The 26,525-nt window shown below is 40.4% G+C and overlaps 1 protein-coding gene across 2 annotated transcripts in view; it reads right to left on the bottom strand.

Annotated features, from left to right (window-relative positions):
* The window catches only part of LOC140714946 (transient receptor potential cation channel subfamily V member 6-like), a 108,650-nt gene that overhangs the window by 60,959 nt on the left and 21,166 nt on the right, over positions 1-26,525 (bottom strand). For both annotated transcript variants that reach the window (XM_073026636.1, XM_073026637.1), the window contains exons 3-6: positions 16,429-16,551; positions 15,356-15,496; positions 11,052-11,150; positions 3,910-4,076 (exon numbers count right to left, since the gene is read on the bottom strand). In XM_073026636.1, the coding sequence (XP_072882737.1) occupies positions 3,910-4,076; positions 11,052-11,150; positions 15,356-15,496; positions 16,429-16,551 (530 nt within the window). The remainder of the gene's footprint in view (positions 1-3,909; positions 4,077-11,051; positions 11,151-15,355; positions 15,497-16,428; positions 16,552-26,525) is intronic.

The following is a 26,525-nucleotide window of genomic DNA, read 5'->3' as shown; positions in this document are numbered from 1 at the left end:
TGGAGCTTAGAAAAATAGAGGGCTATGGGTAAAGCCTAGGTAGTTTTAAGGTAGGGTCATGTTCAGCATAGCTTTGTGGGCCGAAGGGCCTGAATTGTGCTGTAGGTTTTCTATGTTTCTGTGTTTCTATGAAAACTTTGCAGAAAATGTAACAAAGTAGGACATATACAAAGAGCATATTGGACTGAGTAGCCTTAAGTTTTACAAAGCAAAAACTAATAATAGACAAGCAAAATGGCTTATAACAGAAGTGAATGGCAAATTGATAAAAATAGAATTGGATACTGACTTGGCAATTTCAGTCATACCTCAAAATAAGTTTGAATGGCATTTCAAAGATACTGAACTGAACCCTGCAGATATCCAACTAAGAACTTACATAGGAAAAAATATAACTCCAGTAGGATGCAACAACCAGCAACCCAAATTGGTTTTGTATGCAGTAAAAACAGGAGGGCTAGCATTGTGGTGATGTGATTGGCTGAGACAACTACAACTTGATTGGAAATCTATCCACCATTGCTCGCCACATCCTCTGCAATAAAGCCAACTGAAAGCGAATCATGAAAGGTACTGGATGGTGCCACATCTGTCTCCAAGCTGTATACCACGAACTACTGCCCAACAGAAGGAACTCAGGTGTTAGTGCCAAGCTCTGTGTCTCTGGTTGGAAAGCAAATTGGACCAAGGAAAAACCATACTGCTCAGAGGAAGTGACAAATGCAGTAGTCCGACTCCAACAGATTTTGTCAGTGACATATCTGAGAAAAGCTTCTGATATGTTAATCAGTCAGTTATTTGTGAAATGTGGCTTGGCTGGAAGAGAGTTCAAGGAGCTTCAGGAAAGTTGCAAGTACAGTATACGGGCTTTTGTGAGTATAAAGAACTAGAATTTACTCTGTGTGCATTAAGTTTATTGCATGAACTTCAAATGGGAGACAAAAAGCTGCTTGTAAAAGTAGATCCAAAGACTAAAGCCCAGTTAGATGAATGGAAGGCCAAAAAGAAAGGAGGCAATGGAAGTATGAAAACTGGATTTGTATCTTCATGGACTCCTTTCATTTAGGCTATTTGACCAATGTGAGTGAGAAAGAGAAATGTGTGAAAGAGAGAAGGAACATGATAAAGAAAAAGTGGGTTGAATAGAGAGAAAAAAGCCAGGACTGGGAGAGAAGCAAGGAATGAAATAGATCCAGAGAGAAAATACAAGAAAAGGGGAACAAAGATGCCCAGAGTTGTCAGAACCACTTCCTGCAGTCCCATAGATAACTCGTACAACCACCATGGAGAAGGCCCCAGAACCTGAGACAGTTTCACAACCACAAGACTCACCTGCCGAGCAGGCATGTCAGGAAAGACCTAATTACACAAGAGCAAGAAAGCCTCCACCTTTAAGCCTGAATAGAACATTTTTAAAATTTGCAATGCTGTGGATATCTGTATTGTGTAGTATATTGTGTATATTGTTGAGATGCATTCTATATTGAGTTGTTTATAGCTAAGCAGGGAAGAGTGTTGTGTATTTAATATATCAGTAATATTTGAGTAATATTGTAGATATATTAGCAACGCACAAAATGCTGGAAGAACTCAGCAGGCCAGGCAGCATCTTTGGAAAAGAGTACAGTTAACATTTTGGGCTGAGACCCTTCAGCGGGACTGGAGAAAAAAGGATGAGGAGTAGATTTAAAAGGTTGGGGGAGGGGATGGAAAAACACAAAGTGATAGATGAAATCAGGAGATGGGGTTATTGAAGTGGAGAGCTGGGAAGTTGATTGGTGAAAGAGATACAGGGCTGGAGAAGGCAGAAACTAATAGGAGAGGACAGAAGGCCATGGAAGAAAGAACAGAGGGGAGGAGCACCAGAGAAAGGCGATAGGCAGGCAAGAGAAAAGATGAGAGAGGTAAAAGGGGATGGAGAATGGTGAAGGGATGTGGCATTACCAGAAGTTTGAGAAATCGATGCTCATGCTATCTAGTTGGAGGCTGCCCAGATGGAATATAAGGTGTTGTTTCTCCAACCTGAGTGTGGCCTCATCATGACAATAGAGGAAGTCATGGATTGACATATCAGAATGGGAATGGGAAGTGGAATTAAAATGGATAGCCACTGGGAGATCCCACTTCTTCTGGCGGACGAAGTGCAGGTGCTCAGTGAAGCGGTCTCTCAATCTACGTTGGGTCACACTGATATATAAGAGACCACACTGGGAGCACCGGACGCAGTATGTGACCCCAACAGACTCACAGGTGAAATGTCACCTCACCTGGAAAGACAGTTTGGGGCCCTGAATGGTAGTGAGGGAGGAGGTGTAGGCAGGTGTAGCACTTGTTCTGCTTGCATGGATATGTGCCAGAGGGGAGATCAGTGGGGAAGGATGAATGGACAAGGGAGTCACGTAGAGAGTGATCCCTGCAGAAAGCAGAAAGTGGAGGGGAGAGAAAGATGTGCTTGGTGGAGGAATTGAGAGAAGGGGACGGTATTTTCACAAGTAACATCATGGGAAGAGGTATAGTCCAGGTAGCTGTGAGAGTCCGTGGGTTTATAATAGACATCGGTGGATAAGCTGTCTCCAAAGACAGAGACATTGTAGATAATATTGTTTGATTAAGCATTGACATAATGCATTGGGGATTATACGTACAAGTATGTAAATGGCATATGTCATCACTCCACCACACAGTATTTGCGCACCTCACTTAAATTAAAAAATCCGAGTTAAACTCACATTCCTAGCTCTGTGGTTTTTGCTTTTAATTAGTTTTATATTTTGGAGTCACAAAACATAAAGATGAGGAGGAATTTTTTAACCAGAGGGTAGTTAATCTGTGGAATTCATTGGGTATATTTAAAGCAGAGGTTGATAGGCTCTTAGTTAGTAAGGGCATTAAAGTTTATGGGGAGAAGGCAGAAGAATCAGGTTAAGAGAGATAATAAATCTGCTATGATGGAAAGGTAGAGCAGACTCGATTGGCCAAATTATCTAACTCTGCTCCTATGTCTTATGATCTTATGATCTAAGAGTGATATAGTTCCTGAAAGTGGTGATTATAATTATATAGTTCCTGAAAGTGGTGACACTGTCAGACTGGGTGGTAAATGAAGCATTTGCATGCTTCCCTTCATGGTCTGGACATTGAGTACAGGAACTGGGACATCATGTTACAACTGTACAAGATGTTAGCGAGACTACACTTGGAGTATTGTATGCCAGTCCAGATGAAGGATCTTGACCTGAAATGTTGACTGTCCATTTTCCTCTTCAGATGCTGCTTGACTTTCTGAGTTTCTCCAGAAGTTTGTTTTTTTCTGGCTTCTCTTCTTTTGAGTTGTTTCTTAGATAGCAAAGTTTATGCATTGCAGAGTTAAAGTAATTTCCAGACACTTTGAAAGCATTCCATAACAATAATCAATATATTGCTCTATAGCAACAAGATTTTTATGACCATGGTTGGAGCTTGTCCTATACCTTATCTGTTACCGTGTAAAGCAGATTATATGTTAGTTGAGGCATTGCGTTGAGTCTGAGAGTGACATGCAGTTTCACACTGGCTAACACACTAACATAGTAGAATGGAATATCTATGAAATGGTGTTGATACCACATATTGCCTGTATAGCACCGCATAGCTGTGTAAAAGTTTGTATTTAGCCACACTATCTGCAGCAGGAAGACTTTGCATGTACACCCTCTATATTCCTTGGATAGTGGACAGTAGCTGGTTGTTGTTCTTGTTTGACCACCTGAGTTCAAAATAAATTGAACTCTGCCTGGTTATGAATTAGATTCTGGATAATATTAAGCACTACGTAGGTGTAACAATTCTTCCTAATTTCTTGCATACCTGGCAAATTTTCATTTTTCTGTATGTGTTGTGAGAATGGATGTATATTAAGTATTTCCTCACCTCTACATTTCCTTCCAGCGCAGCCAGTTTGAAGGGAGTCAGTCCATTATTGTTTGTAATTGCTTCTGTGGTATTTCCATTCTCTGGATCTAGGGACACGATAAAATCATACATCTCTGCCGCATAACTTTGAGGCTGTAATGCCAGGTGATGCAGAACAGTATTACCTGAAATAAACATGTTGGGAGAAAGAAACAAAGGTTTGCACTTACATTGTGCCCTTCACAGCCCTAAAGTATCCTAAAGCATGGATGAAGGAAAATGGCAGCAAATTTGACTGCAGACAGCACCCACAGACAGCCATGTGATTTCTTACTCCAGAAAGCAGATACAATTTTTGAGCTGGTCATATGGGTTGTGTTCTAGGCAATTAAGAAGAGGATCTTGGAGTGTTAATGCACAGGGTCACTCAAATGATTCAGGGTTAAATAGAGACATTGGTTCAGGACTAAACACTGGCTATAAATAACAGGAGAACTCCCCCTTTAAAAATGCTATAAGATCATACAACAATCTGAGAGAGCAGCTGCACAGTTTATTGCTTCATCCAACATTAGGAATCTTTGATAGTGCCTTACTTATGGAATGCACCGGGAATATCAATATGACTATGCAATCAGAATCAGAATGAGGTTTATCAGTGCCTTATATGGCATAATATTTGGTGTTCTGCAGCAGCAGAATAATACAAGGATAAAATTACAGTAGGTTACAAAATAAATAAATAGTACAAAAAAGGAAAAAAAACAATCTAATATCCATTCAGAAATCTGTTGGTGGAAAGGAAGAAGACATCTCTGAATTGTTGAGTGTAGGTCTTCAGGTTGCTGCAGCTGCCTGATGGAAGTAATGAGGAGAGGCATGCCCCAAATCGTGAGGGTCCTTCTTCATGGATTCCATCTTCTTGAGGCATTGCCTCGTGAAGATGTCCTTGATGATGGGGAGGGCTGTTCCAGTGATGGAGTTAGCTACGTCTACAGCCCTCGGCACCCTCTTGCAATCTCTTGAGTATCAAAGATACTTTAGGGTTACTATCACCAGTCAGTGCTTTCTGATCCAATCCTTGAATTATAAGTCAATAACATTTCACACTTTCCATTATTGACCTTTACTGTAATGTATGAACACCCCACCTCTATGTGCACGGTTGTCTACACATGCATATCTCTCTCTCTCTCTCTCTCTCTCTCTCTCTCTCTCTCTCTCTCTCTCTCTCTCTCTCTCTCTCTCTCTCTCTCTCTCTCTCTCTCTCTCTTTCTCCCTCCCTCTGCCCTCCCTCTTTCTCCCTCTGTCTCTCCCTCCCTCTCTCTCTCTGTCCAAAACAGCACAAGAAGGCCGAAGGAATACCTGAGTAACAGTGAAATACACACTGAATTTAAAGTGAAAAAAACTTGCCAAGGACTTCAAGCTAGAAAGTTAACAAATTTGATAGCGCTAATGAAAGCTAGGAGTCATATATTGAGAGGTTGAACTATTGTAATGCGAACAACATGGAAGAACTATAGAAAGCCCCTGTATTTCTAAGCTTAATGGGTGCAAGAGCATGCAGTATCTTACTGAATTTAGCAACCCCTGCAAAGCCAGCAAGAGTGACATTTGAAGAAATACCGGTAGTTACAATTTTACAAAATCACTTGAGCCCTAATCCACTGGTAATAGATGAGAGATTTAAATTTTACAAATTGAACCAGTCAGAAGATGAAAGCCTTTCTGAATGCATTGCAGAACTTCGCAAAATTTCCCAGTATCGTGACTGTAGAGATAGACTTTCTAATGCATGAAGGGACAAGCTTATATGTGGCATACTCAGCCAAAGCACTCAAACAAGGCTACTGGGAGAAAGAGACCTAACTTTAGAACGGGCAGTGACCATTGCAATATCATTAGAGAACGTAGCAACGAATGCAGCAGAACTTCAGAAAAGGAGGTTAAATTGTGAAATGCACAAAATGTCCATGAATGGTGCAAAAAGCCATATAACCATATAACAATTACAGCACGGACACAGGCCATCTCAGCCCTTCTAGTCCGTGCCGAACGCTTACTCTCACCTAGTCCCACCGACCTGCACCCAGCCCATAACCCTCCATTCCTTTCCTGTCCATATACCTATCCAATTTTTTTAAATGACAATATCAAACCTGCCTCTACCATTTCTACTGGAAGCTCGTTCCACACAGCTACCGCTCTCTGAGTAAAGAAGTTCCCCCTCATGTTACCCCTAAATTTTTGCCCCTTAACTCTCAATTCATGTCCTCTTGTTTGAAGCTCCCCTACTCTCAATGGAAAAAGCCTATCCACGTCAACCCCCTCATAATTTTAAATATCTCTATCAAGTCCCCCCTCAATCTTCTACGCTCCAAAGAATAAAGACCTAACTTGTTCAATCTTTCCCTGTAACTTAGGTGCTGAAACCCAGGTAACATTCTAGTAAATCTCCTGTGTACTCTCTCTATTTTGTTGACATCTTTCCTATAATTCGATGACAGAACTATACACAATACTCTAAATTTGGCAAATTTGCTGTGTATAATTTTAACATTACATCCCAACTCCTATACTCAATGCTCTGATTTATAAAGGCCAGCATACCAAAAGCTTTCTTCACCACCCTATCCACATGAGATTCCACCTTCAGGGAACTATGCACCATTATTCCTAGATCACTCTGTTCTACTGCATTCCTCAATGACCTACCATTTACCATGTATGTCCTATTTTGATTAATCCTACCAAAATGTAGCACCTCTCACTTATCAGTATTAAACGCCATCTGCCATCTTTCAGCCCACTCTTCTAACTGGCCTATATCTCTCTGCAAGTTTTGAAAACCTACTTCATTATCCACAATACCACCTACCTTAGTATCATCTGCATATTTACTAATCCAATTTACCACCCCATCACCCAGATAATTAATGTATATGACAAACAACATTGGACCCAGTACAGATCCCTGAGGCACACCACTAGTCATCGGCCTCCAATCTGACAAACAGTTATCCACCACTACTCTCTGGCATCTCCCATCCAGCCACTGGTGAATCTATTTTACTACTTCAATATTAATACCTAATGATTGAATACCTAACTAACCTTCTGTGTGGAACCTTGTCAAAGGCCTTACTGAAGTCCATATAGACAACATCCACTGCTTTACCCTCAAATTCAGTAAGATTTGTCAAACATGACCTTCCATGAACAAATCCGTGTTGACTGTTCCTAATCAGACCCTGTCTATCCAGATATTTATATATACCATTCCCTAAGAATACTTTCCATTAATTTACTCACCACTGACGTCAAATTTACAGGCCGATAATAGCTAGGTTTACTCTTAGAACCCTTATTAAACAATGGAACCACATGAGCAATATCCAGCACCATCCCCATTTCTAATGACATTTGAAATATTTCTGTCAGAGCCCCTGCTATTTCTACACTAACTTCCCTCAAGGTCCTAGGAATTTTAAGAAGTTTAAGAGAATTATATTTATATTAATATTTATATTTAAATTAATATTTGGATGCCAATCACACCCCTCCTGCAACCATGTTTCACTAATAGCTACAATATCATATTTGAAGTTTAAGAGACTACTAGACAGGTATATGGAGGAATTTAAGGTGGTGGGTTATATGGGAGGCAGGGTTTGAGGGTCGGCACAACATTGTGGGCCGAAGGGCCTGTAATGTGCTGTACTCTTCTATGTTCTATGTTCTATGTTCTATGAATATCCTGTCAGGACCCAGAGACTTATCCACTTTTATATTCTTTAAAAGTGTTAGTTCTTCCTCTTCTTTAATCATCATAGTTTCCATAACTACCCTACTTGTTTCCCTTACCTTACACAATTCAATATCCTTCTCCTTTCTGAATACTGAAGAAAAGAAATTGTTCAAAATCTCTTTTGGCTCCACACATAGCTGTCCACTCTGATTCTCTAAGGGACCAATTTTATCCCTCACTATCCTTTTGCTATTAATATAACTGTAGAAACCCTTTGGAATTATTTTCACCTTACTTGCCAAAGCAAGCTCGCATCTTCTTTTAGCTTTTCTAATTTCTTTCTTAAGATTCTTCTTACTATATTCCTCGATCACCTCATTCACTCCATGCTGCCTATATTTATTGTAGATCTCTCTCTTTTTCCGAATCAAGATTCCAATATCCATTGAAAACCATTGCTCTCTCAAACTTTTAACCTTTAAATAACCTCCATTTCTTTATTACATCTTTCCCATAAAACAAATTGTCCCAATCCACTCCTTCTAAATCCTTTTGCATCTCCTTAAAGTTAGCCTTTCTCCAATCAAAAATCTCAACCCTGTGTCCAGACCTATCCTTCTCCATAATTATATTGAATCTAATGGCATTGTGATCACTGGACCCGAAGTGCTCCCCAACACATACCTCCGTCATCTGACCGATCTCATTCTCTAACAGGAGATCCAACAATGCCCCTTCTCTAGTTGGTACCTCTATGTATTGCTGCAAAAAACTATCCTACACACATTTTACAAACTCCAAACCATCCAGCTCTTTTACAGAATGGGCTTCCCAGTCTATGTGTGAAAAATTAAAATCTCCCACAATCACAACCCTCTGCTTACCACAAATATCTGCTATCTCCTTACAAATTTGCTCCTCCAATTCTTGCTCCCCATTAGGTGGTCTATAATACACCCCTATAAATGTTACTACACCTTTCCCATTCCTCAATTCCACCCAAATAGCCTAGACGAGCCCTCTAATCTATCCTGCCAAAACAGCACAGTAATATTTTCTCTGACAAGCAATGCAACACCTCCCCCTCTTGCCCCTCCAATTCTATCACACCTGAAGCAAAGAAATCCAGGAATATTTAGATGCCAATCACACCCCTCCTGCAACCATGTTTCACTAATAGCTACAACATCATATTTCCAGGTATCAATTCATGCTCTAAGCTCATCCACTTTTCTTACAATGCTCCTAGCATTAAAATAAATGCATTTAAGAAATTCTCCACCTCTTACTCTCTGTTTATTCCTAACAGTGCAAACAACTTTACTATCTTCTTTTTCTTCCTTCTCCCCAACATCTTCGGTCTGAGCGCTCCCCTTCTCTATCACCTGCCTATCCTCCCTTACACACTGTGTACAAGCTTTCTCTATTTGTGAACTAACCTCCTCTCTCCTAGTCTCTTCAATCTGATTCCCACCCCTCAACCATTCTAGTTTGAAGTCTCCCCAGTAGCCTTCGCAAATCTCCCCACCGGGATATTGGTCCCCCCAGGATTCAAGTGTAACCCGTCCTTTTTGTACAGGTCACAGCTGCCCCAAAAGAGGTCCTAACGATCCAGCAACTTGAATCCTTGCCCCTTGCTCCAATCCCTCAGCCATGCATTTATCCTCCACCTCATTCCATTCCTACTCTCACTGACGCGTGGCACAGGCAGCAATTCTGAGATTACTACCTTTGCAGTCATTCTTTTCAACTCCCTTCCTAACTCCCTGTATTCTCCTTTCAGGACCTCTTCCCTTTTCCTGCCTATGTACCTATATGTACCACGACCTCTGGCTCCTCGTCCTCCCACTTCAGGATATCTTGGACACGATCAGAAACATCCCGAACCCTGGCACCAGGGAGGCAAACTACCATTCGAGACTCCTGACTACATCCACAGAATCGCCTATCTGACCCCCTAACTATCGAATCCCCTATTACTACTGCCTTCCTCTTCCTTTCCCTACCCTTCCGAGCCACAGGGCCGGACTCTGTGCCAGAGGCACGGCCACTGTTGCTTCCCCCAAGTAGGCTGTCCCCCTCCAACAGTACTCAAACAGGAGTACTTATTGTCAAGGGGTACAGTCACTGGGGTACTCTCTAGTACCTGACTCTTCTCCTTCCCTCTCCTAACTGTGACCCACTTGTCTGCCTCCTGTTGCCCTGGTGTGACCACCTGCCTGTAACTCCTCTCTATCAGCTCCTCACTCTCCCTGACCAGACGAAGGTCATCGAGCTGCAGCTCCTGTTCGCTAACACGGTCCCTTAGGAATTGCAGCTCGCGCACCTGGCGCAGATGTGGACCTCCGGGAGGCTCGGAGACTCTAGGACCTCCCACATCCGACACTGAGAACAACAAGCTGCCATCACACTCATAATTCCCCCTTTCCTCAAATAACAGGAAAAATTGAAAACTAAACCTACCTTGCCTCGCCCGTTTCGACCTAAGCCCATTGAGCCAAAGCCCTTAAGCCTTCACTCTGCTCCCGGCTCACGCCTGCGCAGTCCCGCCTCTCTTAACCCCGATGAGAAGAAAAAATCAAAATGGTTCCCACAGCACTCCAGTTCTGATTCTCAGACTTCCTTCTCCAAATTAAATCTGAATCAGGATTTCCGTCCTTTTAAATCTTCTGTGCTTCATCCAAAGATGCTTTCAATGTGGCAAATCTTCCCATGATGCTAATGACTTTTGGTTCAAATAAGAAGTCTGCAGAAGGTGTCACAGACAAGGTCGCATAGAGAGAATGTGCAAGGCAGACAAAGAGCACAACCGAGTGAAAAGTCTCAAATGCAAAACTAAGCAAATGCATTAAGTTACCGAAGGTAAAACAGAATCAGACAACATATAGTCTGACAAAGCTGAACTGTCATGCCTGGAACTGCATAGTATTACTGAAGCAGATCGCAATATAATATCTCAGTGATGGTGTCACAGACAGCAACATGACACCGGAAACTGAAAATGTTGTCTTAGTCAAGACACCTACCAAACCAGATGCCACTCCACAGGTCCAGAAGCACTATCCTGAAAAAAAAGGTGCACCACCCAAAAGACTGTGACGTTAGTTATGGACTGGTATTGTGAAAGCATGTTTATTAGGAATACGGGTTTATGAAAGGGAAATTGAATGTTTTGTATATATACAGTTTTATGGTGCATTAATCTAAAGGAGGGGAGAAAATGTAATGTAAGTATTTAATACTTTTGGAACAATAACCCCCCCCCCACCTTAGCAATACATATCGATCTGTTATCTGTGCATGTGCATTGTTCTTGCTCTCTCGATGCAACATGAACATACCAGTTAAAGCATCTCCTGTGTTTGTGCTTTTGTTTAATTGATATGTAGCTGTGCACAGACACGACACTTACCCAGATAATCCTGTGCTTTAATATCTGCTCCGTTTTCAATCAAGAACTGCACAATCTCTTTATTTCCAACACAAGCAGCGAACGACAGTGCATGCTCCCCTGAAACAAAATGATAGCAGCTCAGAGGAACTAGCTCAAGACAACATAAACTGAGTCAAATCAAAGGAAGCAGAAGGTAGCCAACTAGATCATATCCTTGAAAGCAATCAAGACAAGAACAATTAAGAGATGAGAAAAGGCCACTCTCAGTCTGCTATTGTTCTCCGTTTCAACCTAGTCATTTGGAACAGCACAAATCTGTTTTAACCCAACTTAGAATGATGGAAGTAACTCCAAATAGTTGACCTATTTGCAAATGAACCCTCCTCACCCCGTGTTATGACTAGATAGATAGATAGATACTTTATTCATCCCCATGGGGAAATTCAACATTTTTTCCAATGTCCCATACACTTGTTGTAGCAAAACTAATTACATACAATACTTAACTCAGTAAAAATATGATATGCATCTAAATCACTCTCAAAAAGCATTAATAATAGCTTTTAAAAAGTTCTTAAGTAGTTTACTTAAATACATTAAATACAATCAACCCCGGCACTTTAACATATCTTACTCCTGGCGGTTGAATTGTAAAGCCTAATGGCATTGGGGAGTATTGACCTCTTCATCCTGTCTGAGGAGCATTGCATCGATAGCAACCTGTCGCTGAAACTGCTTCTCTGTCTCTGGATGGTGCTATGTAGAGGATGTTCAGGGTTTTCCATAATTGACCGTAGCCTACTCAGCGCCCTTCGCTCAGCTACCGATGTTATACTCTCCAGTACTTTGCCCACGACAGAGCCCGCCTTCCTTACCAGCTTATTAAGACGTGAGGCGTCCCTCTTCTTAATGCTGCCTCCCCAACACGCCACCACAAAGAAGAGGGCGCTCTCCACAACTGACCTATAGAACATCTTCAGCATCTCACTACAGACATTGAATGACGCCAACCTTCTAAGGAAGTACAGTCGACTCTGTGCCTTCCTGCACAAGGCATCTGTGTTGGCAGTCCAGTCTAGCTTCTCATCTAACTGTACTCCCAGATACTTGTAGGTCTTAACCTGCTCCACACATTCTCCATTAATGATCACTGGCTCCATATGAGGCCTAGGTCTCCTAAAGTCCACCACCATCTCCTTGGTCTTGGTGATATTGAAACGCAGGTAGTTTGAGTTGCACCATATCACAAAGTCCTGTATCAGTTTCCTATACTCCTCCTCCTGTCCATTCCTGACACACCCCACTATGGCCGTGTCGTCAGCGAACTTCTGCACATGGCAGGACTCCGAGTTATATTGGAAGTCTGATGTGTACAGGGTGAACAGGACCGGAGAGAGCACGGTCCCCTGCGGCGCTCCTGTGCTGCTGTCCACCGTGTCAGACCTACAATCTCCCAACCGCACATACTGAGGTCTATCTGTCAAGTAGTCCACTATCCAATCCACCATGTGAGAGTCTACTCCCATCTCCGTTAGTTTGTGCCTTAAGATCTTGGGCTGGATGGTGTTAAAGGCACTAGAGAAGTCCAGGAATGTAATCCTCACAGCACCACTGACCCCATCTAGGTGAGAGAGGGATTTGTGCAGCAAATACGTGATAGCATCCTCCACTCCCACCTTCTCCTTATACGCAAACTGAAGAGGATCCCGGGCGTGCCTGGTTTGTGGCCTCAGATTCTGTATTATCAGCCGCTCCATGGTCTTCATCACGTGCGACGTCAAGGCAACAGGTCTGAAGTCATTCAACTCCTTTGGTTGTGTAACTATATGGGTTACAGAAATTCACCCTTACATCAATCACAAATCACTACCCAAAATTTTGAGATATGGAATAAAATTCACTCACAGAATTTATGTGAAAGGAGTAAATAGATAAAGACAAAATGTGTTCCATTTCAACGTGGTTTCATTCTACAGAAAATTAAGGTACAGGCTGTTTTCTAGGAACGTATCCCAATGCTGGGATGCTCCCTTAACACAAGCATCACCTACATAGATAAGCTGACATGAAGAAAAAAAATCTCAATAAGAATGTTTGGAATGAAAAACAATGAGCCAGAAAAAAGAAGCAAAATAGGCTGGGAAAGTTTTGATTCAGATCACTGGATAGAGTAAGGATACTGAGGGGATGATTTCACATCCCAGATATGTGGATCTGATTTTATGTGGACCTAATAGATGGGCCTGATTTTATGCAAGATATCTTTTCTCATCATAACTGTCCTCTTCAACAGGAATGTCTTTTTAGGAAATAAAAAGGATCAAACAGGGATCATATATTAGATTTTTGCTCATGTTAAAAGTTGCTTGTAATGTACTTTCTTCTGCATATTTCATCTTCCTTGAATTACAATTGTAACAGCATGCCAATATTTGGCAAAACACTCTTCACAGTCCATAGGTATTTCTTAACTCTAGAAACTATGTTTTTAATTCTTGTACTTTCAATGTCTCTATTCAGTGATGTAAGTTAGGTTAACAAGGGATGGCACTTTTTCCCCACAGTGTAGGACCCAAAAGATATTAGTGGCGAAATGTTGTAGGTACAATGAAATTCTAATGTGCAATCAAAGCAGTTTCTGCTCCATATTCTTATATTGATATGGAAGGGTCTGTTCTGTTTTAACACAGTATTCCACCTCAAATTGATATTTTAGACCATAAGATATAGGAGCAGAATTAGGCCATTTGGCCAATTGAGTCTGCTCCGCTATTTCATCATGGCTGATGCATTTTCCCTACTTTATCATGTATCTCCAAGTATATTCTTGTGCTCTGCTCAGGAAAGTATTTATTTCACTCCAGATCTAGTTGCAATCTTTAGATTTCTTGTCACTTAACCTTTCAATAGTGAAAGTGATCATAGTCATAGAATTATATTACATGGAAACAAGCCCTTCAGTCAAACTCACCAATTTGTTCCATTTGCCTATGTTAGGCCCATATCCCTCTAAACCTTTCTTATCTACTGTAGAAATGTCTTTTAGATATTGTAATTGTACCTTCCTCCACCACTTCCTCTGGCAGCTCCTTCTGTACATCCTCTAACTTCTATGTAAAAAAATTTGCCCGAGAAGAAAGATTCCTTTTAAATCTTTTTCTTCTCACCCTATGCCCTCTAGTTTTAGATTCCCCTACCCCAGGTAAAAATAGCTGAGAGCATTTACGTTATCAATGACCCTCATAATTCTATGGTTTTATAAGGTCACTCCCCTTAGCCTCCTTCGCTCCAGGGAAAGTAGTCCCAGCCTATCCAACTCTCCTTTTTACTTAAACACTCCAGTCCCAGTGACATGACATTGTTACAATTCTACATCCTTTCCAATTCATGATGTCCATTCTATGTGGGCTGACCAGAACTGTGCACAGGTGCACTTGCATCAATAGCTTGTATAGTTGTAACAGGACATTCCAACACCTGTAATCAGTGTGTTGAACATGAAGGCTAGACTACCAAGCACCTTTTTCACCAACCTGTCTATCTGTGTCACCACTTGAGAACGATGTCCCACTAGGTCTTACTGGTCTACAATACTCTCTAGCTACTGTGTGCAACTGATATTATCTCTGAAGTGGCTCTTTTATGTTTAAGAAATTTCAGAAATTTTAGCAATTTCTCACTTTTCCTACTTCAGATAAAGTTATAGAGATTCACCACGGTTGTGTATTTAATATTTCAATAATATTTTTAGTGAACTTGTATATATACATATTGTTTGATTACACATTCTTGTTCATTTAAATAACTCATTACAGGTTATACATAAAAATACGTGAATTGCATACAACATCATGCTACCATATGATACGTGTACGCCTTGCTTGAAGTAAACTAGAAGTTAGACTCACATTTCCCGATTCCTTTGAATTATTTTAATGTTTTGAAGTTACAAAACATGACAATGGAGTTCAGTAAGTTTTAAATTTGGAATGCACTGATCGGACAATCATCAAAGCCAAATGACAGAAAAATGGTATTTAAAGCAAGCCACTCTTTTAAATGGAGTGACTGAAAGCAAGGCAACAAATACACAAAACTAATATCTCCATAAAAAATAAATTCAGCAGAAGAATAAGATTTGGAAATTAGAGTGCTGGGGAATGGAGAAAAATGGGAGAATTCCTCAATTCCTTTGAAGAATCCTGCACAAATGTTTTGATCATGGTGAAGGGATCAAAATTCATGTAAAAGTCCAGCTGGGTTTCAGAAAGGAAAAGGTTATGCATTCATAAACAGTCTGAAGTAAATTATGATACTCTTACCATAATAAACTAAATTCTTTTCACTTCTTTTGAAGAAGATCCCAGTTGCACGTGATGATGCTACATTGGCTCCTCGGTTTATCAGTTCTTTAACCAAATGAAAATTCCCATTTGCCACGGCAATATGTAGAGCTGTATTCCCTACTCAGGAAAATTACATGCTGTCAATTTCCATCAGTAAGTACTACTCTCTACCCAACCCCCAACCCACCCCCTCAATTCTATTCATGACAATCTTTAACCCTCACAAATTTTAATCATGCATCATAGAGCACATCGTATGCATAAAGAATGCATAATGGCTTGATATGGCAGCTCTCTGTATGACTACAAGAAACTACAGAGAGTTAGGAACACAGCTCAGCACATCACAGAAGTCAGCCTCCCCTCCACAGACTCTGTCAATACCTCTTGCTGCGTCAGCAAAGCAGCCAGCATCATCAAAGAACCCACCCAGTCCGGATGTTCTCTCTACTCCCCCTCCCATCGGACAGAGGACATAAAAGCCTGAAAGTGCATACCACCAGGCTCCAGGACAGTTGTTGAAAGTATGTTAAGTGATCCCCTAGTATAAGATAGATTCTTGACCTAACAATCAATTTTGTTATGTCCCTGTAACTTACTGTCTGCCTGCATTGTAATTTCTCTGTGATGTAACACTTTACTCTGTGTTCTGTTATTGTTTTCCCTCATACTACCACAATGCACTATTCTAATGAAATAATCTGCTTGGATGGCAGACAAAATGAAGTTTTACACTGTACCTCATATATATGAGAACCAATTTAAACATCTTCCAATTCCTTAATCTAACACAAACACCACAACTCACATATTCTCTATCCCCACTAGCTGCCCACCAAAAATTAGCCCTTCTTCAGCTACCATCACATGATTCCAAACCTCAGTCAATAACCATCTGAAATCTAAAGTCTTTTGTCAACACAGTATTAATTACATCAAACTACATTGTATTTTCAATTTTAGCTATTTAAAAAACATTAACATTAACATCTAGTTCCACCAGCATACTACGAAAGGCTACAAGAAGTGAATGGAACTGTAAATTCTACCTTCATACAGCTCGGAGGTGGCTGGTACATTGATGAGATCCGGCACTTCTTCAAGGAGCGCTTTTGCATATTCATTATTATTGTACAATGCAGCAATGTGCAATGCTGTCTCGCCCATCACACCTACCAGGAGGTAATCAATAATGTCTTGTTAATTATAGAAGGCATTGTTTCAACTCATTCACTGGTTTACATTAAGTGGTTGACTCTCTAAGCTTGTATTGGGATCTCCAAGGATCAACAGATATTGTTGAAAACCTGATAAAAAGTTCAGGCAGGGTCAACATTTGGGGGTGAGACAAGAAATTGCAGGTGTTGGTATCTGGAGCAAGAAAGGAGCTGCTATAGGAAGGGTACCTTCCTCTCCCACTTCTTCTTGGTCTGAAATATTGATTGTCCTTTTCACTCCACAGATGCTGCCTGACCCACTGAGTTCCTCCAGCATTTTGATTTTTTTGACTGCTGGAAAAGATGTACCAAAACGAGTGACTCTCCCAGTTTATGTACTTAAGCACCACTATTGGTGCTGTTTTGCACTTCAATGCATGACAGTGAGGAATAAATTCAGGAGTCCCATGCACTGCCTGAATAAACCTGCAAAGCTTAAAGGGAGCATGATGATCAATTACAACCAAGGCTGGAGTACTCTGTACAGCTTGGGAAGCACATAAAGGCACACTGTGTGCTGGGTACAGAGGTGGTTACCCGCTTTTCAAGCACACTCTCAAAATCCTCGTGGAAGAGGTGACATGGAAAGACACTCAGAGGGCCCTGGAAACCCTCCAGATACGAGGAAGCAGCAGTAAGAGTCAGCCCAGCCCGTTAAGTTAAAAAAATGTAATAACATTGTACATTTAGTCAATGCTGCCCTGAGAAAAAGCGTTGGCTGTACATTCTATGTATGTCTTTTATCATCTTATTAAAGATAATAATTACCTTTATTTATTACATGTACATCAAAACAAGGAGTGAAATGCGTTGTTTGCGTCGATGACTAATATAATCCAAGTATCTGCTGGGGGCACCCCACAGGTATCGTCATGTTTCCAGTGCCAACATAGCATGCCAACAACTAACCTTTACTAATCTGTATATCTTTGGAATGTGGGGGTAAAGTGCCCCATTGGCATCCTTCTACACTATCCACAACACCACCAATCTTTCAGTCATTTGCATACTTACTAACCCACCCTTTCACTTCCTCATCTAAGTAATTTCCAAAAATCACAGTTGTCAGCAAAATTCACTAGTAACTAAGTACTTAGAAAATGATAAACATTACAGGAGTCATTTAAATTTTATAAATTTTATAAAGGGGAAACTAATGTTTGAAATACTAACCACGAGAAAATCTGCAGATGCTGTAAATTCAAGCAACACACACAAAATGCTGGTGGAACGCCAGACTAACTTCCTGACAAAGGGTCTTGGCCCGAAACGTCGACTGTGCTTCTTCCTATAGATGCTGTCTGGCCTGCTGCGTTCCACCAGCATTTTGTGTGTGTTGCTTGAAATACCACATTTGTTTTAAGGAAGGAACTAGCAGGAAAATGAGTGGGAATTGTTGGTATGTTCAGGAGAAACTGCAAGAAATAAGAGCTGTTAGATTTGTTTTTGTTCAAACCAGTGAGATTAAAAAATTACACTGGCAATAATTTTACATGTTGAAATAATGGTGTTTTTTATGGGAATCTTTTAGCTGGAAAATAAAATAGCTGGAACAAAAGAACATCTGTCAATAAAAGATGAAACAAGCCTCCCAAAGGATCTTAAGTTCAAAGTAAATTTATTATCGAAGTACAGTATACATATGTCACCATATGTATTCATTTATGTATTCACCCTGAGATTCATTTTCCTGTGGGCATACTCAGCAAATCGATAGAATAGTAACTATAACAGGATCAATAAAAGATCAACTAGAGTGCAGATGACAACTAATTTCAATAAATAAATAAATAAATAAATAAATAGTAATGAATAATGAGAACATGCGATAACAAGATAAGGAGTCCTTAAAGTGAGATCATTGGTTGTGAGAACATCTCAATGAATGAGTATAGTTATATCCTTTGTTCAAGAGCCTGACAGTTGTGAGATAGTAATTGTCCTTAAACCTGGTGGTATGAGTCCTGAGGCTCTTGTATCTTCTTCCTGATGGCAGCAGCAAGAAAAGAGCATGGCCTGGATGCTGCTACCCTACGACAGCGTTTCATGCAGATCTACTCAATAGCCGGAAGGCCCACCCATGACACACTGGGCCGAACCCACCATCCTTGTCAGATCTTCCTTTCAAATACACTGGTGCCTCCACAACAGGCCACAACACAGCCAGTCAATACACTCTCCACTAAGCACCTACAGAAGCCTGTCAAAATTTTAGATGCATTGCTGAACCCCGCAGACCCCCAAGCAAGTAGAGACACCGCCATGCCTTCTTTGCAATTGCACTTATATGCTGGGTCTAGGACAGATCCTCTGAAATAACAACACCCAGGAACTTAAAGCTGCTAACCTTCTGAACCTCTGATCCTCTGATCCTCTGATGAGGACTGACTCGTGAACCTCTGGTTTCCCTCCCCTGAAGTCTATAATCAGTTCTTTGGTTTTATTGATACTGAGCAAGAGATTGTTGCTATGTCACCACCCAGCACATTGTCAAACGTACTGTATGGTTTATTTTCCCAAATAACTGCATTGAAGAATTTCTGTTACTTTCTGTTTATTGAACCTGCAAATGTGCCCTCTGTATCTCATAACTGGGCACACCAAGGGTCCCATACACTGGCATACACTAGTTTCTCAACATTTGAAAGAGCACTTATCTAGAAAATGGATTTATTTTCAGACTATTTCCATGTGGAAATTGCATTTAAGAGCTGCTTTGTATTTGTTAGGTTGATAAGTTACCAATGGAACAGAACTGTTTGGGAACATTCAGGAATGATTCATCTAAGTGCGTCAGAGATATAGCTAATGATGTCGTCCTGTTCACAGCAGCCTCTCCTGAAATTACCAATAGAAATTGGAATTTTAGGAAGTGACTTACGACTTGTGTTTCTCAGCCACAAATAAACAAGCAGCAAATCCTGCTGTAGATTGGCAATGGAATATGAATTAAAGGGTCACAATCTTTCATTGATATGATACTCACTTTATCCACCAATTACAAGTTATTATTGCTCAGAATATTTCAAACAGAATTGCTGAGTGTCCCATTAATTATTGCTGTCTTTCTACATTAACACTCAGCAAATATGTAAACTGCAATGTTAACCAGACAAAAGAATCCAGTGGTGTCGGTCCAGTGGTGGGGATTAGGCACAGTAAAGAATAATTACAAGAAAGTTTGCGGATGCTGGAATTCCAAAGCAACAATCAAAATGTTGGAAGAAATCAGCAGGTCAAGGAAGCATCTATGAAAAAGAATAAACAGGTGACATTTCGGGCTGAGACTGCTCCACGTCTGCATGAAGAGGGATTATTTAAGTTTTCCAGTTCTTCATTATGGAAATGACATGGCTGCAGTGGTCACCACAGGCAACTGCCATTATGAATTGTCCATGTAAAATTTTTAACACAAAAATTGGGATGAAAACCACCGAAATGTTATTCTGTTCTTTTTCCAAATGCCACAATGTTTTGTTCGTCATTGAAATAAGCATTAGCATTAAATGAAACATATTGAGAACATCAATGGCCCAGCTCCAACTCTTTTTTCTACTTTTCCTACCAAATCTTGAACCACATGGTCCTTCATATTTCTCTTTCTGGCAAATTATGATATACAGTAATTTACCCTGTGACATTTTTTGATGTTGCTTCCTATTTATGGTTTTCTTTCCCAAAGAGCTTGATAACATCATCAAGTATTGATACGTTAGACTATCTTTTCATTTAAATTGTTAATATAACAGATGACTAGCTCAGGCCCAAACCTGGTGGCGCTCTACTGGCAACAGTTTACCAATCTGGAAGCAGATCATTCTATCCTTTAACCAGTCCTTTTTCCATGCTATTAGGTTACCTGCAACACGATGAGCTCTTATTTCATGTAACATTCTTGTGCTAACTTATCAAATATCCAAGGGGACATTGCTTTGTAGATCCAGAACTGGCTATTCGCAGGGTAAATACATAAATGAATACATATGGTGACATATGTATACTGTACTTCAATAATAAATTTACTTTGAATTTAATATCCTTTGGGAGGCTTGTTTCATCTTTTATTGACAGATGTTCTTTTGTTCCAGCTATTTTATTTTCCAGCTGAAAGATTCCCATAAAAAACACCATTATTTCAACATGTAAAATTATTGCCAGTGTAATTTTTTAATCTCACTGGTTTGAACAAAAACAAATCTAACAGCTCTTATTTCTTGCAGTTTCTCCTGAACATACCAACAATTCCCACTCATTTTCCTGCTAGTTCCTTCCTTAAAACAAATGTGGTATTTCAAGCAACACACACAAAATGCTGGTGGAACGCAGCAGGCCAGGCAGCATCTATAGGAAGAAGCACAGTCGACATTTCGGGCCAAGACCCTTTGTCAGGAAGTTAGTCTTGATGAAGGGTCTCAACAGAGAATGGTGTGAAAAAAAACAAAAACAAAAACATTCAGTGAGTGGGTGAAAATGTCTTGTTAAAGAGAGAGTTCAGAGGAGAATGGCCAGACTGGTTCAAACTGATAGAAGGCATCAGTAACTCAGGTTGTATCCACACTAGACCGGATAATTTTGAAAACGCCGGTTTCACGTAAAAACGATAGGCGTCCACACTATGCGTTTTTGAAAATATCTCTATCCACACTGAAACGGAGATTTCGGCGAATCTCCTCCTCCTGCGCATGCGCAGGACACATCTACTGAAAACAAACGACATGTTTGGTGTCGAATCTCGCCGTAAAAGTGCGTGTTTGTTCAGTTACAGACTAGAAAAACTTGAAACAATGGACAGCTGTTGGCTCTCACACAGGAGAACTTAAAACTAAAAAAACAAATACTGGAGCGTATGTTGGCAACCGACAGGGAGTTCACGGACAGATTGACCTGGCTGACGAAGAACATTGAAAAACTGACTAACTCTGTTGCATTAATAAAGCACCTTGTTAAACGTATAAAAAAAAGCCTGCATCAGTGTTATCTTGTATTTCCATACAATGTTACATTAGGCTGTTACACATCTATTGTCAGAGAAGTACTTGCATAAATAGGTAAACCACCTTCATAGGAGCAAGGACAGAAAACAGGGCAAAGTGAGTATACTTATTTATTCAGTAAGTTATGGGTCAAAGTATTTGGTGGGTACATTTCTAACTCTTCTGGCTTCAGTCTCGTTGCTGTCTGTTCTGAAATTGTTAGGTTGCGTTCAAGAAAACAATGAAATAGCACGCTGCCATCTGATAGCATTTTCAGATTTCTCCGGTTACCCCGTCCACGCTGATCTGCCTGAGCAGCGTTTTCAAAAATACCCATCCTGGAAAGCGTTTCTGTAAAGCTCCGGTTTCAGGGGACAAAAATGCCATTTTAGTGTGGACAGAGGGTGAAAACGAAGAGAAAAAGCTTCAGTTATGGATTTATCCAGTGTAGTGTGGACGTAGCCTCAGTTAACCAACTTTACAACAGTGGTGTGCAGAAAAGCATCTCTGAATGCACAACACACCATTGGATGGGCCACAGCAGCAAAGGCCACAAACATGCACTCAGTGACCACTTAATTAGGTACAGGAGCTACCTAATACAGTGTATATTAGGCTTACCACTTGTCTTGGCAACATTATAAATGTCATTTTAATCATTAACCATCTTTAATTTCCATAGTTACCATGGAGAAGTCATTTTTATCCTGGAGAATTTGATTTCTCTATGGAATAATTATTAATCAAAAATTTTGAAAAAGTTTTTAAAATAATAGCCATTATTTACAGTATCTTCCTGGCAAACATTTGAAGCTGATTTCCCAATCGACTTTAACCACGCAACCTCATAACTTAGCAACCAAGAGGAAATCTACAGATGCTGGAAATTCAAGCAACACACACAAAATGCAGGTGGAATGCAGCAGGCCAGGCAGCATCTATAGGAAGAAGCACTGCTGACGTTTTGGGCCGAGACCCTTCATCAGGACTAACTGAAAGGAAAGATAGTAAGAGATTTGAAAGTAGGAGGGGGAGGGGGAAATGTGAAATGATAGGAGAAGACAGGAGTTGGTTTTAGTTCAGAAATCCAATAGATCAGTGATTCCTTAAGAAGGAGAAAAAATTCCAGTCTATTCCTCCTCCCCCCACTTCCACTCCCCAAAATTTGTTATTAATTATTATGAATTATTAATTTGAACTGACTCAATACATAAAATAATGTCAAAGGTAATCTGTTCTCTGACTAGTTCCATGATGCATTATTCCAGAAAACTTTCTTCATAGTACACTGTAAATAAATCATTTAAATTCATTTGCTCGATCCATTACAGATGAAAGGTCTCACATGATTATTACATTCACTTTGCCATAAGCTTATTCTTTGTTCAGTTCACTCCTCAATTACACTGTATATCAAACAACTTTCTTACCAATCTTTTTTTTACCTCATCTCTTGTTTTTCTGGGACAAGACCATTCTTCACTTCATGCCATTCCTTGCCATGAGAACTAATACTCATATTCTATGCTCTATCACTGCCTCAGTCCTTTTCAGTTTTGTTGTCCTTTCACAATATCAACTGCTCTGTGATTACCCTGTAAGAAACACATCTGTCTGCAGTTCATTTATTTGTTTGTTTGTATTATAAGATCATAAGGCATAGGAGTAGAATAGGCCATTTGGTCTATCCAGTCGGCTACGCCATTCAATCATGGCTGATCCTTTTTTTCCTTCCTCCTCCACCACTCCCCAGCCTTCTCCCCATAACCTTTGATGTCGTGTCCAGTCAAGAACATATCAAGCTCTGCCTGTGGTAACAAATTCCACCAATTCACCATCCTCTGGCTGAAGAAATTTCTCTGCATCTCTATTTTAAATGAATGCCCCTCTATCTTAAGGCTCTGCCTTCTTGTCCCAGCCTCATCCACCACAGGAAACATGCTTTCCGCATCTACTCTGTCTAGGCCTTTTAACCTTCAAAAAGTTTCAATGACATCTCCCTCATCTTTCTAAATTCCAGTGAGTACAGACCTAGGACCATGAAACACTCCTCATATGATAACCCTTTAATTCCCAGAATCATCCTTGTAAACCACCTCAGAACCCTCTCCAATGCCAGCAGATCTTTTCTTAGATGATGAGCCCAAAACTGTTCACAATACTCAAAGTGAAGCCTCCCCAGTGCCTTATAAAGCCTCAGCATCACATCCTTGCTCTTGTATTCTAGACCTCTTGAAATGAATGCTAACATTACATTTTCTCACCACTGAATCCACCTGCAAGTTAATCTCTAGAGGGTTCTGCACAAGGACTTCCAAGTCCCTTTGCATCTCAGATTTTTGAATTTTATCCCCATTTAGAAAATAGTTTGCACATTTACTTCTACTACCAAAGTGCATGACCATGCATTTTCCAACATTGTATTTCATTTGCCACTTTCTTGCCCATTCTCCTAATCTGTCTAAGTCCTTCTGCATCCTACCTGTTTCCACAACACTACCTGTCCCTCCACCAACCTCTGTATCATCTGAAAAATTACCAACAAAGCCATCTATTCCATCATCTTAATCATTGATATAGAGTACAGCATAAAAAGAAGCAGTCCCAACACCAATGCCTGCGGAACACCACTGGGCACTGGCAGATAACCAGAAAAGGATCCTTTTATTCCCATTCGCTGCCTCCTACCAATCACCCAATGCTCTAACCAAACCAGTAACTTTCCTGTAATACCATGGACTCTTAACTTGGTAAGCAGCTTCATGTATGACACCTTCTCAAAGGCCTTCTGAAAGTCCAAATATGCAACATCCACTAGATTTCCTTTATCTATCCAACTTGTCATCTTCTCAAAGAATTCCAACAGGTTCATCAGGCAAGATTTTCCCTTAAGGAAACCATGCTGACTTTGCCCTGTCTTGTCCTGCGTCACCAAGTACTCCATAACTCCATGCTTAACAATTGACTCTAACATCTTCCCAACCACTGAGGTCAGGCTAACTGGTCTATGATTTCTTTTCTACTGCCTTCCTCTTTTCTTAAAGAATGGAGTGACATTTGCAATTTTTCAGTCCTCTGGCACCACGCCAGAGTCTATGGTTTTTGAAAGATCATTACTAATGCTTCCCCAGTATCCACTGACTCCTCTTTCAGAACCCTAGGGTGCAGTTCATCTGGTCCAGGTGACTTATGTACCCTGAGGTCTTTCAGCTTTTTGAACACCTTCTCCCTTATAATAGTAACTGCACTCAATTTTCTTCCCTCATATACATTCAACATCTAGCACACTGCTAGTGTCTTCCACAGTAAAGACTGATGTAAAATACACATTTAGTTCATTTGCCATCTCCTTGTCTCCCATTATTACTTCTCCAGCCTCATTTTCTAGCATTTACATAGCCACTCTCATCTCTCTTTTATTTTTTACATACTTGAAAAAGCTTTTACTACCCACTTCAATATTATTTACTAGCTTTCTTTCATATTTCATCTTTTCCCTCCCAATAATCCTTTTAGTTGCTGTCTGTAGATTTTTAAAAGCTTTCTAATCCTATATCTTCTCGTCTTCTCGCTGATTTTTGTTTTGTTGTATGCCCTCTCATTTGCTTTTACATTAACTTTGACTTCCCTTGTCACCCATGGTTATACTATTTTGCCATCTGAGTATTTATTTGTTTTCAGAATATATTTATCCTGCACTTTCTTCATTTTTTCCCAGAAACTCAAGCCATTGCTGCTCTGATGCCATCCCTGTCAGCATCTCTTTCCAATTTACTTTGGCCAACTCCGCTCTCATACCACTTTACTTTCTCCCTATCAAATTGCAAGTTGAACTCAATCATATTGTGATCACAGCCTCCTAAAGGTTCTTCTACCTTAAGCTCCCTAATCACCTCCAGTTCATTACATAACATCTAATCCAGTATAGCTGATCTTCTAGTAGGCTCAATAACAAACTGTTCTAAAAAGCCATTTTGTGGGGATTCAACAAACTCACTCTCTTGACATCCATTACCAATCGATTTTACCAATCGACTAGTCTGTTGAAATCTCCCATGACTATCATAACATTGCCCTTTTGGTACGACTTTTCTATTTCTCATTGTAATCTCTGCTCCACATCCCAGTTAAAACTGCATTTTAACCTTGCAGTTTCTTAACTCAACTCACAAGGATTCAACATCTTCCGATCTTATGTCACATCTTTCTACTGGTTTGATTCAATTATTTACCAGCAGAGTCATACCACCCCCTTTGCCTACCTTCCTATTCCTCCGATACAATGTGTAACCTTGGACATTTAGAAACATAGAAACATAGAAAACCTACAGCACAATACAGGCCCTTCTGCCCACAAAGCTGTGCCTAACATGTGCCTAACCTTAGAACTACCTAGGCTAACACATAGCCCTCTATTTTTCTAAGCTCCATGTATTCATCCAGGAGTTTCTTAAAAGACCCTATCATTTCCACCTTCACCACCACCGCAGGCAGCCCATTTCATGCACTCACCACTCTCTGCATAAAAAACTTACCCCTGACATCTCCTCTATACCATCTTTCAAGCACCTTAAAAATATGCCCTCTCGTGCTAGCCATTTCAGCCCTGGGAAAAAGCCTCTGACTATCCACACGATCAATGTCTCTCATTATCTTGTATACCTCTATCAGGTCACCTCTCATCCTCTATCGCTCCAAGGAGAAAAGGCCGAGTTCACTCAACCTATTCTCATAAGGTGTGCTCCCCAATCCATGCAACATCCTTGTAAATCTCCTCTACACCCTTTCTATGGTTTCCACGTACTTCCTGTAGTGAGGTGACCAGAACTGAGCACAGTACTTCAAGTGGGGTCTGACCAGGGTCCTATATAGCTGCAACATTACTCCTCAGCTCTTAAACTCAGTCCCATGATTGATGAAGGCCAATGCACTGTATGTCTTATTAACCACAGTCAA

The sequence above is a fragment of the Hemitrygon akajei genome, chromosome 22 (genome assembly GCF_048418815.1).
Source record: "Hemitrygon akajei chromosome 22, sHemAka1.3, whole genome shotgun sequence".
NCBI lineage: Eukaryota > Metazoa > Chordata > Chondrichthyes > Myliobatiformes > Dasyatidae > Hemitrygon > Hemitrygon akajei.
Note: the sequence above shows the minus strand (reverse complement) of the source record. Positions and strands in the feature narration are given on the sequence as shown.